Raw genomic sequence first — 15,013 nt, forward strand, 5'->3', positions numbered from 1 at the left:
TTTAAGATGTACAGAACATCCAGTTTGAGATATCTAATAGGTAGTTAGAGATGCAAGAATTAAGATTAAGAGAAAGGTCAGGACTGGATAAGTAGATCTGGAATCATCAGCATAGAAATAATAAATGAACTCTTAGGAGCTAATGAGATCACCAAGTGAAATAGAACAGAGAGAGAAGGAAAGAGAGCATGAGACAGAGCCGTGTGGGACACCCGTGGTTAGTGGGTTAGGAGACAGAAGGAACAGTCAGACAAGTAGGAGGAGAAGAACCAGGAAAGCGCAGTGCCACAAAAACTTAGAGAAAAGAGACTATTAAGGAGAAGAGGGTGATCAGGGATGAAGACGGAGAAAAGGTTATTTCACTTGGCAATTAAGAGATGATTGGGAACTTTGGAAAGAGCAATTTCATTTGAGTGGATGTTGATTATGGCAGGGACCACTTTAAGTGTGGGTCCAATCCCCAGGGACTGAGGCGGTAGAGGAGAATGAGCACCTAGGATTAGAGGCTTGGGTACTTTAGCTCTTGCTATATCTTCTCAGCAAATATCCTTTGTAAAAGCTAATTGACGTTAAATGGTTCATTGATATTGAGGAGAGATCAACTGCAAAGACCCAAGTATTGGGACAATAATCACTGTTGATCAATACTGGGGAGAACACACCGGATAAGAGCTCATGAGGTACAGCACAAGAAAGATACACCCAACCCCTCCAAGTTACTCCTAGAACCCTGAAAAAGACAAAGTCTTGCTCTGGAGAGCCACGCTGCCTAGACGAAGGCCATTTGGAAGAGAGGGAGCCCAGAGAACATTGCTATACATCCACGAACCAGAGTGATTAGAAGAGGAAATCTTAATCCCTAGTCAGGGATTAAAAGGTATGTGAGTAGTGATAAGACAACCGGTACTAGAAGGATTATTCCTTATTACAGTCATCTTTATTTCTTTAAAAACTGCTTTCATAGACGTTATCCTCTACAATTAAAGAGTTTCAGGATTGGGTATTCATGAGAGTGAATTAATTTTTAACAGACTAATGAGTATTTCCACAGGCTACTAGATTCCCAAAATCTATTTGCCCAGTCTATTTAGCCCATATGTTGAGAGAGGACGATGTAATAAGTGGAGATACAGATTGGATAAAAATTGGTTCCTGTGCAATGCTCTGAGTGGAGCAGGAGTCTGAATGATTTCTCTTTATGCTTCAGCCTCCCCACCTTAAAAGTAGGATGATTCCACTTGCTTTTTGTTTAAAACTTTGTCAATAATATTTAATTTATGTTACAAGACACTCTGTGATCCCTGGATAAATGGCATCATAGAAGTTCAAAAGCATTATTATCAAAACTAAGCAACTGACAAAAACCCTAAGTGCATTTTAAGCAAATCTTTTGAGACACCTCACTATGTCAACAACAATCAAACAGCGCCACCTAATGTCCAGTTTTTATAACCAGTACACAGCTACTGTTCAGTTTAGTTCCATAACTAAACTTTAGTTATAGCTAAAGATTTCACCGGCAAAAGCCATAATCCCATATCAAAAATTTGAAATATAATTTTTTCAAAATGTTCTAGAAGCTGAAGACTATAAAAATAACTGCTATTGTTTCCTGGGAGATCCTTCACTGCAGCAAAGAGCAGCAGAAACATAAATGTCAGTCTACGTGTTCTTTGCACAAACACACGAAAGGTAGAAAAGAAGGGCAGCAAGCCTGGCTAGAAATGCTTTCACTCACAGAGTCTTCATATTGTCCCTCTTGGTCTATTCACAAGTTATTTCTTGATGTCAATCATTTTCCCTTGGTGCTAAATAAAGGTTATAAAACTCAGGAAAAACTAAAGAGTTAACAACCTTCTATGTCCAGACAGCATTCTCTAGCCCTTTCTCATTAAACTTACACATTTTTTTTTCTTTTTGGTGAGGCAGTCAGGGTTAAGTGACTTGGCCAGGGTCACACAGCTTGCCCAGTAAGTGTCATGTGTCCAAGGCCGGATTTGAACTCGGGTCCTCTTGACTCCAAGGCTCTATCTACTGGGCCACCTAGCTGTCCCCGGTAATTTTTAATATATGTAAGTTTCGGGGCAACTAGGTGGCACAGTGGATAGCATATTGGCCCTGGAGTCAAGAGGACTTGAGTTCAAATCCGGCCTTGGACACATGACACTTACTGGGCAAGCTGTGTGACCCTGGCCAAGTCACTTAACCCTGACTGCCTCACCAAAAAGAAAAAAAAATGTGTAAGTTTAATGAGAAAGGGCTAGAGAATGCTGTCTGGACATAGAAGGTTGTTAACTCTTTAGTTTTTCCTGAGTTTTATAACCTTTATTTAGCACCAAGGGAAAATGATTGACATCAAGAAATAACTTGTGAATAGACCAAGAGGGACAATATGAAGACTCTGTGAGTGAAAGCATTTCTAGCCCTTTCTCATTAAACTTACACATTTTTTTTTCTTTTTTGGAGGCAATCAGGGTTAAGTGACTTGCAGGGTCACACAGCTATTACGTGTCTGAAGCTGGATTTGAACTCAAGTCCTCTTGACTCCAGGGCCAATATGCTATCCACTGTGCCACCTAGTTGCCCCGAAACTTACATATATTAAAAATTACCGGGGACAGCTAGGTGGCCCAGTAGATAGAGCCTTGGAGTCAAGAGGACCCGAGTTCAAATCCGGCCTTGGACACATGACACTTACTGGGCAAGCTGTGTGACCCTGGCCAAGTCACTTAACCCTGACTGCCTCACCAAAAAGAAAAAAAAATATTACCTGATCTAAGATCAATTAGGATCCCCTTTTAAACAATCTCAATTTAAAACAAGCTTGGAATCCTTTTCACTACTGAAGAAAATATCAAGTTTAAAAAGTCAATTATGAAGGCTAATGGAGTATTTTATAACATGGTACAAGGGACTGTACTGTACAATTTTACAACATGATACAAGAACTGGACTGTAATTTAAGGAAGGAAACGAGCATTCATTAAGCACCCATTATGTGCTAGATACTATGCTAAGGGCTTCACAAACATTATCTCATTTGAACCTCACAACAACCCTGAGAGGTGGGTGCTATTGATATCCTCATTTTACACATGAGGAATCTGAGGCAGACTCGGGTAAAGTGACTTGCCCAGGGTCACACAACTGGGAAGTCTTTGAGGCCAGATTTCTACTGAACCAACTTGCTGCTGCTAGGAGAAAGGACCTTAGAAGCCATTCAGTCCAACATCTTCATTTTACAGATGAGAAAATTGAGGCACAGTTACAATGTGGTCAGTAAATGATATGTTTAGTATTCTTGCTTAACTATATTTTTTGTGAGGTCATTATTCCCTTCCAAAATGGTCAGTTTTTGTAAAGGCGCCATTAATAGCAAATAGATATGAATTTTTTTCCATTCACATTCAGTAATCAACATACATTATTATCTCTATTTTTCTAGTCAATAAACATTTGTTAGTCAGCAGTTCCGAGCCCTGAGCTAAGTACCAGAGATACAAAAAAAAAAAAAAATCCAACAACTCAAGGAGCTCACAAGCTAATGCTGGAGACAACATTCAAACAACTTTGTACAAACAAGCTCCATGTAAGATAAATTAATGCTAATCAACACAGGGAAGGCATTAGAATTAAAGGAGATCAGGAAAAACTAAGGCAGCTAGGTGCAGTGGATAGAGCACCCAGCCTGGAGTCAGGAAGACCTGAGTTCAAATGTAGCCTCAAACACAATAGCTGGGTGACCCTGGGCAGGTCACTTAATCTCTGCTTGCCTCAATTTCTTCATCTGTAAAATGAGATGGAGAAGGAAATGGCAAATCACTCTAGTATCTTTGCCCAAAAAAACCAAAAAAACAAAACCCAAATAGGGTCATGACGAGTCTGACATGACTGAAACAACTGAACAACAAAGGAAAAGCTTCCTATTGAAGAATGTTTAGCTAGGATTTGGAGCCAGGAAAGCCAGATCTGGGGTGGGGGGGGGGTGTTAGATAAGGAGAAAGCATTCAGCCAGTGAACATGCTCGGACTAAGAGGAATGTTTTATACGTGGAACAGTAAATAACTGGTGTTGGTTGGACCCACTACAAATTTGTTACAGAACCTCAACTGAGCCCTCACTATAGCAAAGCAATCCTTTTACACACTCCTGACACTTCACCCACCAGGGCAGCTTTTAGAACTTCTCCAGCTCTCCTCAAGCCTCCCAGTGCTGAGAACCTCATCTCCTATTTTCACTGAAAAAAAAACTGAAGCTATGGCCAAGAGCTTCCTCTTCTCCCCTCCTCTTCAAGATGCACCCCCCAGATGCCCTTCACTCCTACCTCCACCTTCCCCGACCCCCATGAAGACACAGCCCTTCTCCTTGCTAAGACAAAGCCCTCTGCACACACAAGTGATCTCATCCCACTGTGTCTCCCAGCCGACCACCACCTCTCCAATCTCCTCTGGTCCTCACTCGTCAATCTCTCTCTGTTCACCAGCTGCCTCCCTATTACCTACAAACATGCCCATGTCTCCTCTATCTTCAGAAAGCCTACATTTATCCATCTCTCCATCCCTGCTAGCTAATGGCCTGCATTTTTCCTCCTGTTTTTGGCTAAGTTCCTTGAGGAGGATCTACAACAGGGACCTACCTCCCATTCTCTTTTTAATTCTCTACAACTGGCTTCCAACCTCATCATTCAATTGGAACTGCTCCCTCCAAAGTTACTAACAATCTCTTAATTTCCAAGTCTAATTCTTTGCTTCATCCTCATCCTTCCTGACTTCTCTGCAACCTTTTACTCCGCTTTCTCCTTGATTCTCTCTTTTCTCTGAGAAGTTTTCAGAACTTTTTCCTCCCTATCTTCTCAGTCCCCATTGCTTCCCTCTAGGCCAAGTCCAATGGCCCACAGCTCTGTCCTGGGCTCTCTTTCCTTCTCCTTCTATACTATTGACTTGGTGATGTCATCAGCTCCCACGGATTCAATCATCATTTCTATGCTGATTATTCTCAAATCTGCTTTGTTGTTGTTTAGTCATTTCAGTCACGTCAGACTCTTCATGACCCCATTTGGAGTTTTCTTGGCAAAGGTACTGGATTGGTTTGCTATTTTCTTCTCCAGCTCATTTTACATGTGAGGAAACTGTGGCAAACAGGGTTAAGTGATTCACCCAGAGTCCCACAGCTATTACGTGTCTGAGGCTGGATTTGAACTCAGTTCTTCTTGACTACAAGCCCACTGTGCCACCTAGCTGCCCCAAATCTACTTACACAGCCCTAAAGCTTCTGCTGACCTCTGGTCTTACAACTCCGCCTGCAAGACATCTCAAATTCCATGTCCAATAAACATCTTTACCTCGACACATCCAAAACTGAACTCATTATCCTTCCGCCTGACTCCACCCCTTTAAACTGCATTATCTATTGTCCAGAATACCATCATCCTCCTAGTCACCTGGGCTCCCAACCTAGGTGTCATCTTTCACTTCCCATTCTTTCTAACCTCCCCCTCCACTTACCTATACCCAATCTGTTGCCAAGGCTTGTCAATTTTACTTACATAAAATCTCTCCTACACTCCCTTCTCTCCTCTAACACTGTCACCACCCTGGTACACACCTTCAGCACTTCATTCCTGTACTATTACAATAGCCTGCTGGTGGGTCTCCTGCCATAAGTCTCTCCCCACTACAGTCCATCTTTCCTCCACTCAGCTGTCAAAGTGTTCTTCCTAAAGCTCAGGTCTGACAGTGTCACCTTCTGATGGCTCCTTTTCATCTCCAGGATTAAATATAAAATCTTCTGTTGGGCATCCAAAGCCTTCTATAACCTACAACCCCCTTCCTTTTCAGGTTTCTTACACCTTATACTATATTCTGTCCACTCCCTACTTCCAATACATACATCGCAATTGAGTGACACTGGCCTCCTTGCTTATTTCTTGCACAAGATAACTCCATGACCTGACTGACCATTTTCACTGGTTATCCTCTATACTTAGAAGGTTCTCCCTCCTCATCCCCACTCTCTGACTTTTCTAGAAAAGAACTAAGGTGTCAAGAGATTAGAGGTGACAGTAGGTTGGGATTGCAAGGCAGAAGTGAAATGACAACTTGTGAGCAGATAAGAGAATTTCAGAATTGGTGAACATTGAGATGGTGCATTTGGGGAAGGGGGTGGCAAGACCAAGGGTATTACCACCTCTATGTACTAAGGTAGTCCTGAAGGAGTAGGCTGTGGGAAATAAGTAAATTGAAGAACTGGGAGGTTAGGGTGTTTCTAGGAATATCACTATGTATTTTGAAAGCCCCTAGTATGAGCTTTCTTGTTTGTCTTTTGGTTAATTTATGTAGATTTGAAAAGGGTATATTAAGATCATTGACTATTATAGTTTTACTATCTATTTCTTCCTCTAATTTGATTAACTTTTCCTTTAAGTGTTTAGAGGCTATGCTATTAGTTGCATATATGTTAATTTTAACAAAGATTCATTACCTATGATGCCTTTAAACATGATGTAATTTCTCTACTTATGTCTTTTTATCTTACCCATATTCTCCATCACCTTATTTGAAATCAAGATTGCTATTCTTACTTTTTCTGGTTCAGCTGAAACATATTAGAATTTGCTCTACCTCTTCACTTTAACTCAATGTGAATCGCTACGTTTCAAGTGTTTCTTTTAAATATATTGTCAGGTGGTGAAGTGAACAGAAAACCGGGCCTTGGAGTCAGAAAGACCTAAGTTCAAATCCAGCCTCAGATACTTACTAGCTGTGTGACTCTGGGCAAGTTATCTGTGAAATGAGTGGAGAATGAAATGGCAAACCACTCTAGTGTCTTTGCCAAGAAAACCCCCCAAAATGGGGTTATGAAGAGTCAAACAGGACTACCCAACAACAATCACTTATCTTGGTCCCTTCATTTGACGGATGAATAAATTAAGGCCCAGAAACATTAACTGACGTTCCTAAAGCCCCCCAGTTAGGAGCGGAGCAGAAACAAAATCAAAGCTTCTTGATTCTCACTTAACTGGCCCTTCCTGCTATGCCACACTGTTTTCCTTAGAGCACAGATATGACATTGGGCCCTATTCATGTGCTTCATAACCAAGGGGAGTCCTAGAAAAATAAATCAAAAGAAATCAGTACTGCTTCTGAGTTGAAATACAATTGCACAAAAGAGAAACAATCAGATCACAGAGCTGATTAAAATCAACTTCCAGAAATTTTAATGCAATCATTCCAAACCTTCTTTTGTTTCCTGAAGCCTTCCATGGCATCCCTTACCCCCATTCCTCAGCCAAGGACCTTGCCTCCTACTTTACCAAAAAAAAAAAAAAAAACACAAAAAACACAAAAAACAAAAAACTGAGACTATTATCAGAAAGATCTCCCCTTTCCCCTTTTACTCATCGCGTATCATTCAAGCATCTTTCCCAATTATCTCCTCTTTTACTCCTGTCTTGAAGTAAGAGGTCATTTGCCAAACTCGTCTATGGGTGGTCCTAATCTATCCCTCCCAATGCTCCTGCAAATTGTTTCCAATATCACCCCCACCATCTCTCATCATTAATCTTTCCAAAAATACTGACTCCCTGCTTTCCACAAACATGCCTATATCACTCTAACTCATCATTTTAAAAATTCTCACTTGATCTGACTATTCCCCACTAGCCATTGCCCTATATCTCACCTCCTCTTCTAAGCTAAATGCCTTAGGAAAGCATCTACAATCAATGCCTCCATTTCCTCTCCTCTTACTTTCTTCTAAACCCTCTTCCATGTGCTTCTAACTCCATTACTCAACTGAAACTGCCCTCTCCAAAGTGTCCAGTGATCTCTCAATTGCCAAATCAATCTTGATTATTCTTTAATTCTCTGCAGCCCTTTGCCATTGATGGCAATGACTGAGAGGAAGCTATGTCTACTTCTCTGCTATCAGATGGTACTCTTCTTAGCAGTTTGTCCAAAGAAGCAAAACTGGTAGTGGTAACAAGAATTAACAATGATAGAGAAAACTCTAACAAAAACAAATCACAGAATCTCAGAAGGCATTCAATCCAACCAATATTTGAAAAGGAATCCCTTTTCAACATGTCCAACAATTGGTGATCCAGCCGTTGCTTGAAGACCTCTAGTGATGGGGAATCTACTATATCCTGAAGTAGCCTACAAAGTCCCATTACTGGAAGACCCGAGTTCAAATCCAGTCTCAAACACTTATTAGCTGTGTGACTCTGGGCAAGTCATTTAACCTCTGTCTGCCTCAATTTCTTTATCTATAAAATAGTGATAATAATAGTACTTACCTCCCAGGGTTATTGTGTGGATCAAATTAGATAATATTTGTAAAGTGCTTTGCAAACCTTAAAACGCTATATAAATGCTAATGTTTGTTTTTTACAGCTTACCCAAGTATAGAATTTAAATTGAATTAAAATTTATAAACCCAATATCTCCTATTCAAATCAAGCACCTCCCTTAACAGCAAGGTACAAGCAAAGGAAAATAAGACAGTTATATAGAATTAGTTCCTTCTAATCTCTGGAAGTTTAACCAGAGTCTAATTGAACTAAAAAGTTGAGAGTGAAAAGTGCAGTGCTCACATAACAAAAACACAATACTATTTAAAGCCTCTTTATTCATCAATCTAATAAAAAAAGATGAGAATTCTAACTGGGATTTCATATCTTTCACTTGTCCTACCCATAATCTAACTGAGACAGAAAAAATTTTCAGAAGGCAAAGGAGAGAAAACGGAGACGAAGGCTAGACAAGAGAAATTTAGGGTCTCAATAATCCACACAGTAGACGATAGGCAACTAATCCCTAAATAACAGTTTATTTTCAAAAAAATATTCTATGTTAAATAAACAGAGACATTTTAAAAATTTTTTTTAGTTTGAGTAACAGTTTTTTTTGCAAGAAGAAAATCAGAAAAGAAATAAATGATTGAAAAAGCACTTTTGGGAGGCGGAGTCAAGATGGCTGAGTGAAAGCAGTGACTTGATTGAGCTCTCCCCAAACCTTTCCAAATACCTGTAAAAAATGGCTCCAAACAAATTCTAGAGCAGCAGAACCCACAAAAAGACAGAGTGAAACAAATTTCCAGCCCAAGACAACCTGGATGGTTGATTGGAAAGGTCTATTGCAGCAGACTGGGGGAACAGCACAGTTCAGCATGGGTCCCACAAGCAAAGACCAGGCCTCAACGAACCTGGAGCAGGCCTCCGGGGACTGAATCACGGGCAACTGTGGCAGTTTCCACACTTCTCAACCCATAAACACCAAAGACAACTTAAAAGGTCAGTAGGAAAGGTCTGTCAGACCTCAGTGAGAGAGAAGCTCGGTCCCAGCCCCAGTCCCCGAATGTGGCCCCAGGGTGGTGGCTGCTTTCTGAGCTTCCTGCCCACAGACTGAAGGGGAATCGAGTGGCTGATCAGAGGGGGATTGCAAGGATCTCTTTGCTGGTGCTGAGGCAGGAATCTTTTGCTTTGCCCGTGCTTGGATCTGGGTCACAGTTCTGCGTGGTGGTCTGGGGCAAGGAGGAGTGCTGGCATGGTGGAGCTTGTAGTGGCTGTGGAGAGGAAATCCTCCTCACAGTTCCAAGGCAGAAAAGAGTTCTTGTGGTCACTCATAGACCACAGCACAGGCCAGGAAAGGAGTAAACACCTCACCTTTGATCATACCACCTTGGAAGAACTGAAAATGTACAGGTCCCTATAAGTATCTCTGAAAACAGCTGCACAAAACCTCCCAAGCTTGGGACAGTACACCCTCCACACTGGAAGCAGAGCCCTACCTTAACAAAGAGTTTAAAAGTCAAATAATTGGCTGGGAACATGAGCAAACAATGCAAAAAAAAAAAGTCAGACCATAGAATCTTACTTTGGTGACAAAGAAGTTCAAAACATACAACCAGAAAAAGACAACAAAGTCAAAGCTCCTACATCTAAAGCCTCCAAGAAAAATATGAATGAGTCCCATGCCATGGAAGAGCTCAAAAAGGATTTTGAGAAACAAGTAAGAGAAATACAGGAAAAACTGGGAAGAGAAATGAGAGTGATGCAAGAAAATCATGAAAAACTAGTCAACAGCTTGCTAAAGGAGACACAAAAAAATACTGAAGAAAATAACACCTTAAAAATAGCTTAACCCAAATGGTCAAAGAGGTCCAAAAAGTCAATGAGGAGAAGAATGCCTTAAAAAGCAGAACTGGCCAAATGGAAAAGGAGGTCCAAAAGCTCACTGAAGAAAATACTTCCTTAAAAATTAGAATGGAGCAAATGGAAGCTAATGACCTTATGGGAAATCAAGAAATTGTAAAACAAAACCAAAAGAATGAAAAAATTGAAAACAATGTGAAATATCAAGGTGGAAAAACAACTCACCTGGAAAATAGATCCAGGAGAGATCATTTAAAAATTATTGGACTACCTGAAAGCCATGATCAAAAAAGAGCCTAGACATCATCTTTCAACAAATTATCAAGGAAAATTGCCCTAATGTTCTAGAACCAGAGGGTAAAATAGAAATGGAAAGAATCCACCAATCATCTCCTGAAAGAGATCCCAAAAGGAAAACTCCTAGGAATATTATAGTCAAATTCCAGAATTCCCAGGTCAAGGAGAAAACATTGCAAGCAGCCAGAAAGAAATAATTCAAGTATTGTGGAAACACCATCAGGAGCTTTAGCAGCTTCTACATTAAGGGACAGCAGGGCTTGGAATATGATATTCCAGAAGTCAAAGGAGATAAGATTACAACCAAGAACCACCTACCCAGAAAAACTGATTACAATCCTTCAGGGGGAAAAATGAACATAATAAAATTAAGGGGGGAGAGAGGATTATACTGGGAGAAGGAGAAAGGGAGAGGTAGAATGGGGTAAATTATCTCACACAAAACAGAAAAGAAAAAGCTTTTACAGTGGAAGGGAGGTGGGGGAAGGTGAGAGGGAATGAATGAATCTGATTCTCATTGGATTAAGGAAGGCTTAAGGAAGGAATAACATACATACTCAATTGGGTATAGAAATCTGTCTTACCCTGCAGGAAAGTAGCGGGGAAGGGGATAAGGTGGGGATGATAGAAGAGAGGGCAGATTCAGGGAGGGGGAATAAGAAGCAAACGCTTCTGAGGAGGGATGGGGTCAAAAGAGAGAATAGATAAAACAGACAGTGGGATAGGATGGAGGGAAATGTAGTTAGTTTTTCACAACATTACTACTGTGGAAGTGTTTTGCATCACTACACATGTATAACCTGTATCGAGTTGCTTGCCTTCTCAATGAGGATGGGTGGGGAGAGAGGGAGGGAGAGAATTTGGAACCCAAAGTTTTAAAAACAAAAGTTAAAAAAAAAATTGTTTTCACAGACCAACTAGCAAAAGCTTGTGGTCAATACTATTTAGAAATACAGACTTTCCTATGCCCAGGAAGAAAACCTTGAGACTACTACAAAGAAGCCCAAGGAGAGAAAGGAAATACTACCTTGAGGTCATGAGTGAAATAAAAAAACTTTTCTTTCCACATTCCTTGTGCCCGATCTGCTTAAGAAGTCTGGCTCCCAGAGACGTGGCCCATTTTGATGGTAGTAGTAGCCTCTGCCTGTTCCACACCAGTTCTCACAGCTTCCCTTACTCTAGCTATATGCATCATGTCAGGATAAGTCTCTCTCCTGGAATCACTGAATTGACTTGTAAAGATTACCCAGAACCATGGCTATAATTCTTTATCCTACTATGCTGTTTCTTTTCTGAATCACTCAAGGGACTTTGTAATACCTCATAAAACAACCACTTGGAAGAGTTGGAACTTTACGGTTAGCTTTAATATATTTTTATTGGGTCCCTTTTTCTCTGATTATTTCTAAGAAAGACTAACTCCCTTATACTGATATATGTACATCAATAGAAATCAAACACAAAAATAGCACTTGTATAGCAAAGGATCAGGGGAACCCTCAAATTAATGGACCAGGGCACATTAGATGTGTGCTCTAGTCCCTTTCTGAAAGACATTTTTTTTCCTGAGATTAATGGACTTACCTCCCAGGGCATTCCTGGTTAGTACTTAGTACTTAGTGTCTCCAAAATAAATGCCCAATGAAAATAAAGAGGGATAGATTTATCAGGGAGACTTCCTCCATATGGAGTCTATAGGAGGAGGTGAGATGAATTGTATCCATCTGTCTCTTCTGGATCCTTCTCAAATGCTTCCTTTCCCTTCTCCTTCCAGAGGGAACACAAAGAGGAAAAGGGGACTTTTCTTCTCCGCTGAAATGAAAATAGCTACTTACAGCAAAAGCACATGGTGTGGCAAACAAATGCCTGCAACTGCAAGTAGGAAGATTTCCCAATTGCTAGTGTCTTTTTCTACCTTTCCAACTCCCTTTCTGAGAACAGGTCCCAAACCTGAGAAATGGCCATTTCCAACCTTGGACGTTTGGGAGTTACCCAATTCCTAAGTCCAATGCTGCCCAGTGGGAGATTTCCTTAACAGGCAGTTTCTCAGAGAAGAAGAAAACCAATGCCAAAATGACTGTGTACCTGAGCAACTAAAGAAAACTATGCCTGGCTGGCCAGGGCAGCCAGACCTTGTGAGTTTGTTGGAGAGTACAGACATGAATGCAAAAGAGCAATTTGGCAGTCTACAAAAGTGTTTTCCCTTTCAAGGGGAAGCATAAGAAGGAGAGGTATGAGTATGTTAGGTTTCTTGTATTTGTTCATACAAACCTGTAAGTCCCTTAGATCTTGTGCAGTTTCCTCAGGGAAAGAATAAACTGATGTCTGGTACCTGGTATGTAATATACATTGAGCACCTTTTCTAGAAGGGACTCTCTTATCTACAGTTTAGGAGAAAACTTGGATATGACAGGCATGAGGTTTGTTCTAAAAATGTCCCTGTAGTCTAACTGTAGGGTGGAGGCCTAGAGGGAAATATGACCCTCTTGGGGTCAGGCCACCCCAGCCAGGGCTGAACCTGAGGTTGTGGGAACTCAAAACACTTTGTGGAAGGCATCTACTGGGCAGTGTGGTATATGTTTGGAATTCAATTCTTCTTTAAATGTCCATGAATCAAACTGAAGTACTCCTCAGCTCACAGAGTGACAGGTCATCTAGTCCAATCCCCTCATTTCACAAGTCAATACAACACAGCTCAGTCAATTCAATAAAGCAAAGCTTGAGTGAGCTGCTATGCTTCCAAACACACACACACACACACACACACACACAGGCAGCTGAAACAGTGGACAGAATGTTGGTCCTGGAGTCAGGATAGACCTAAGCTCAAATCCAGGGGCAAACTAATTTGGTCCAAATCACATATTTGGAAAGTGATAGAGGCAGGTCCTCTGATTCCAAATCCAGAGCCCTTTACACTGCATCACTAATGCCATAAACAAATTGTCATTTTAAAATTGTACGAATAAATGGACACTGGGGCCATTAAACACGGAGTGCCAATAAAAATATCCACTAAAGAAAGGAATGTAAAAAGGCTGAGCAAGAGTAAGGCACAGTGGATAGAGCACCGGCCCTGGATTCAGGAGGACCTGAGTTCAAATCCGGCCTCAGACACATAATACTCACTAGCTGTGTGACCCTGGGCAAGTCACTTAACCCCGATTGCCCATCAAAAAAAAAAAAAAAAAGACGTGGATCCAGTAGTTAACCACTACCTTAATCTGTACAGTACAGGCTTTAAAATGTTGAAAAACAAATATTTAAAAATACATACAATAAAAATCCATATAATAATAGTTCCTGCCTTCTTCCTTTTGATTAAGATAAGCAGTGACTTTCAATTAGATTATATATGACCCAACCATACATCTCATTACACAAATACAAACACTGTTTCTCATCTCATCATATAGATACTTTCAGGGGCTGAAATAGTCAAGACTCCCATGGTGCTACTCATCTGAATAGAACTGCACGCAGCCAGGTGGAACGTGTATAGTATTGTAGTTAAGACGAGTTCAAATCCATCCTAAGATACTTTTTGGCCCTAAGACCCCAGCAAGTCACTAAACCTCTGTCTGTCTCAGTTTCCTCATGTGTAAAGTGAGGATAATAAAAAAAAAAAATAATAACACTTACCTCCCAGGGATGTTGTTAGTATAAAATGAGACATTTGCAAAATGCTTTGAAAAATTTAAAAATTAATACTAGGTAGTATTTATCCATTACTTTAGGGTTTGCCAAGAGCTTTATAAATGAGCACTACATAAATGCTAGCTATTATGAAGTCTGGGAAAGGAATGTAACACAGCTGACAGCCAAACTATTCTAGAACCGTGTGCCTTAAACAAGGGATGATGATACCCACAGGATTCAGAAATCGCTGATGCTGGGACGAGCTACGGAAAGATGACTTAACATACCCCAGGAGAAGCAGGTTAGCCAGAAAAATGAGGCAAGAAGGGCAGCGGCAGAGCTCCAGCCCAGGCCAGGTCTGTTCCCCAGGAGATTCCCCGTGACGTCATCTTCTCCGCTACTCCCCCCTCCTCCCACAGGGACAGGGGATCCTTGGCTCCCTGGAAGCTCCAAAGAGAACGGGGGAATAGTGCCTAGAGGAAGCTGACTAAGACATAAGGCGTGCGAAACCAGAGCGGCTCCCTCCCACCCGTCCCAAGCCCTTAGAGAACCTAGACGTGGGGGGGGGGGGGCAACAGCCTGAGGTCTAAAGGGCGCAGCCGCTGGCTCTCCCCACACTCACCATGGCGTCAAGGCCTCCAGTACCACGAACCTACTTGTCAGTTACCACGCAGGAAGCTCTCAACGTGTCCCAAGTTTCCCAGTTACTGTGGCAACCAAGCCCCGCCCACGAGCCTTCTAGCTCCGATTTCATTTCCTTCCTCCACCCCGCCCCTTCGCCCGGCTTCTTAGCTGCCAGAACGGTCCAGGTCCCGCCCCCTTTCTTTGATTTGCCCGCCCCTTCCACGCTGTCGCTCTAGGCAACTTGACACCACCCTCCAATCGCCAACATCCTGGCTTGCGCTTGATACCTGATTGACCCGG

The 15,013-nt window shown here is 41.5% G+C and overlaps 1 protein-coding gene across 2 annotated transcripts in view; it reads right to left on the minus strand.

Moving 5' to 3' along the window:
- NME7 (NME/NM23 family member 7) overlaps nucleotides 1-14,794 on the minus strand; it is a 176,383-nt gene extending 161,589 nt beyond the window's left edge. Inside the window, exon 1 of one of the 2 annotated variants that reach the window (XM_027868294.1) lies at nucleotides 14,712-14,794. In XM_027868294.1, the coding sequence (XP_027724095.1) occupies nucleotides 14,712-14,714 (3 nt within the window). In that variant the 5' untranslated portion in view covers nucleotides 14,715-14,794. Of the gene's footprint in view, nucleotides 1-14,376; nucleotides 14,469-14,711 lie in introns of those variants that run through there. The other variant, XM_027868295.1, reaches the window with a different exon arrangement.
- Nucleotides 14,795-15,013: the final 219 nt, after the last annotated feature.

The sequence above is a fragment of the Vombatus ursinus genome, unplaced genomic scaffold (assembly GCF_900497805.2).
Source record: "Vombatus ursinus unplaced genomic scaffold, bare-nosed wombat genome assembly UNPS02014789.1, whole genome shotgun sequence".
Lineage (NCBI taxonomy): Eukaryota > Metazoa > Chordata > Mammalia > Diprotodontia > Vombatidae > Vombatus > Vombatus ursinus.